Raw genomic sequence first — 2,448 nt, forward strand, 5'->3', positions numbered from 1 at the left:
CAAGACTTCTAGATATCCCACTGTATATTCCGTATAGGCCTACTGTATATTCAATATATTAAGGTCCGTATTATTTGATTTCTTTATGATTCAAAAGGGATTGGGGTGGAGGTGGATCGAAATAGCTTTTATTCAATCACTACGTTTATAAATTTGATATAGCCCACTCTATAGTTACAACTGGTACTGGTACTGGGGGTATGGGCCTTTAGTTTCCTTGCGGTAGGAAGCGCAAGCCAAGCCTCAATAATTCGGGAAAACAGTGGTAGGCATAAAATTGGTCATTATTCAGGAACCCCATACATCCCAATAGTACAGTCTCACAAAAAAAAAGACCAAATAATACAGATTACAAAAATTAAACACAAAAGGAAAGTGGAGAAGAGTGAGATTTGGCAAACAAGTAGGGGCTACGGTAATTGTCTTTACTGCATATTTAAAAGGATTAGGATCAGAAATATCTCTAACGTCAGTTGGAAGATTATTCCTAAGTTTAGAAGCATATCAAACAAGGGAATGAAAAACCTCAAATTCTCTTGATGTAACGTAGTATAATGAAATGCCGACCGGTGGTATAGTGAAATGTTAGTACAAACAGGCACGTGTATATCTTGCATATTGCTGATAATGATAAAATGTATATACGTAGGCCTATGTTGAATCATGTATGATTCGTTTAACCCCATAGATTAAGAGTCAATTTAAGCATTATTAGAAGGACGGCACTGCATCCGAATGGCGTAGGAAAATATTTGAATTTAAAAAAAATAAAAAAGATGGAAATTCTCATTTGAACCATAGGCCTTAAGTTAATAACTTCCAAGAGGTAACACTGTATAAACAAACAAAAAAAAAAAAAATAAACAATTTCCAATTTTCGAAGTTACTTTGGAGTTAAGTTCTAGGCCTGTATGAACCTTGAATTTTTGTAATTTATGTACGAAAGTGTGTTCTTCATGCCTATCGGTTCGATCCATGGAAGAAAGACGTGGGCCTATCCAATATTTCAGTATTGTTGGAATATAGGGGCCTAGTATATACTGCCTATGTCTTTGATTTTTGTTTTCTATATAGGAAGAGACAAAATTACCTGACCTTTTTCAAGAGGGGGAAATCCTTGAATTCGGAGAACTTAAAGGTTTTGGTTCGACGACGGAATAATTTATGTACGAAAGTGCGTTCTTCATTCCTATTCGGTTCATCGATCCATGGAAGAAAGACTACGTTACGTAGGCCTATCCAATATTTCACTGTTGTTGGAATATAGTAATATACTGCCTATGTCTTTGATTTTTTTTTTCTATAAATAGGAAGAGACAAAATTATCTGACCTGTTTCAAGAGGGGGAAAAACCTTGTTTTTAACTTTTAAAGGTCATTAAAAAAGACACCTCAGAAATCGGGAAAGTTCATTTGCGGCCATTAGAATCAAAATTTTCCCAGGGGAGGACCCCTGACTTTTATTAACATTGTTCTGTGTATACCATTTAATTTCTTCAATTTCAAATAAATGACCGCTGATATTCGTGTAATTTTTGTATTTTAAATGAATATTATATACCCACTATCATCGTCTTCTAATCGGATTAAAATCTGGCCAATTTTGGCCGATATCGAAAAAAAGTTTGGCCGAATTTGGCCGTGTGATGGCGTGAGGCCGTGAAGCCTGTCGACTATCTCTCTGGGCAAAACCCTGGCCGGTCAAGTATTTGCACGCCGACGGTGGTCGAAGTATGAGGTTTGTTGAAGGTGTTGGGAAAGCAGCATGTTAGAATAAGTTACGAATAATAAATGATGGACCAAAATACCCAGCCGTCTCAAATTCGAAGAGGAAAAGCTTGTAGTATTACTAAGCCTAGGTCTCCAACAGGTCCTTCAGTTATGCCAGACATAATCCAGCAAGACACGAAAGGTTGGTAGGCCTAGTCTAGGGCCTAAGTACTAGTAGAGTGGTACTGTAGTGCTGCATTACACTACACGATTTTTATTCCTATCCTAGGCCTAGCCTAGGTTACTGTAGTTAGGTAGGCCTAGGGCCAGTCCTACTTGGCCTGGTGTAGAGGGTTAATTTAGGCCTAGTTAGTTTACGTTTGTACGTGGATATCTAGGTGTAAACCATCTTATATTATCACCCCATGCTATCATTCATTTATATTGTTTCACACTGCTCATTCATTCATATAATATGATCATCTCATTTCTCATTCTTCTTGGTGAAATGGGAGGCACCTGGGTTTATAGCCTCTCTGCCCAACCAACCAATCAATCAATCAATCAAACTTGACCAGTGGCGGACCGTCAAGGCAAGCAAAGTGCATACCCTAGCTAAAACAAATAACACTGGAATGGAAGCAGTGCTTCCAAGAGCAGGCCCGTATCCAAGGCTGTCTCTTATACACATCTAGATGTGTATAAGAGACAGGTGTTTCTGATTTATCAGACAGTGACA

General features: G+C 37.9%; 1 protein-coding gene across 1 annotated transcript in view; it reads left to right on the plus strand.

Annotated features, from left to right (window-relative positions):
* The first annotated feature begins 1,687 nt into the window (after positions 1–1,687).
* LOC117124333 (glycerol-3-phosphate acyltransferase 1, mitochondrial-like) overlaps positions 1,688–2,448 on the plus strand; it is a 22,688-nt gene continuing 21,927 nt past the window's right edge. The window contains exon 1 of the mRNA XM_033270541.1: positions 1,688–1,911. Within this exon, the coding sequence (XP_033126432.1) occupies positions 1,791–1,911 (121 nt within the window). The 5' untranslated portion in view covers positions 1,688–1,790. The remainder of the gene's footprint in view (positions 1,912–2,448) is intronic.

This window comes from Anneissia japonica, unplaced genomic scaffold (genome assembly GCF_011630105.1).
Source record: "Anneissia japonica isolate Jap-2015-1 unplaced genomic scaffold, ASM1163010v1 scaffold750_len1593409_cov174, whole genome shotgun sequence".
NCBI classification, from domain to species: domain Eukaryota; kingdom Metazoa; phylum Echinodermata; class Crinoidea; order Comatulida; family Comatulidae; genus Anneissia; species Anneissia japonica.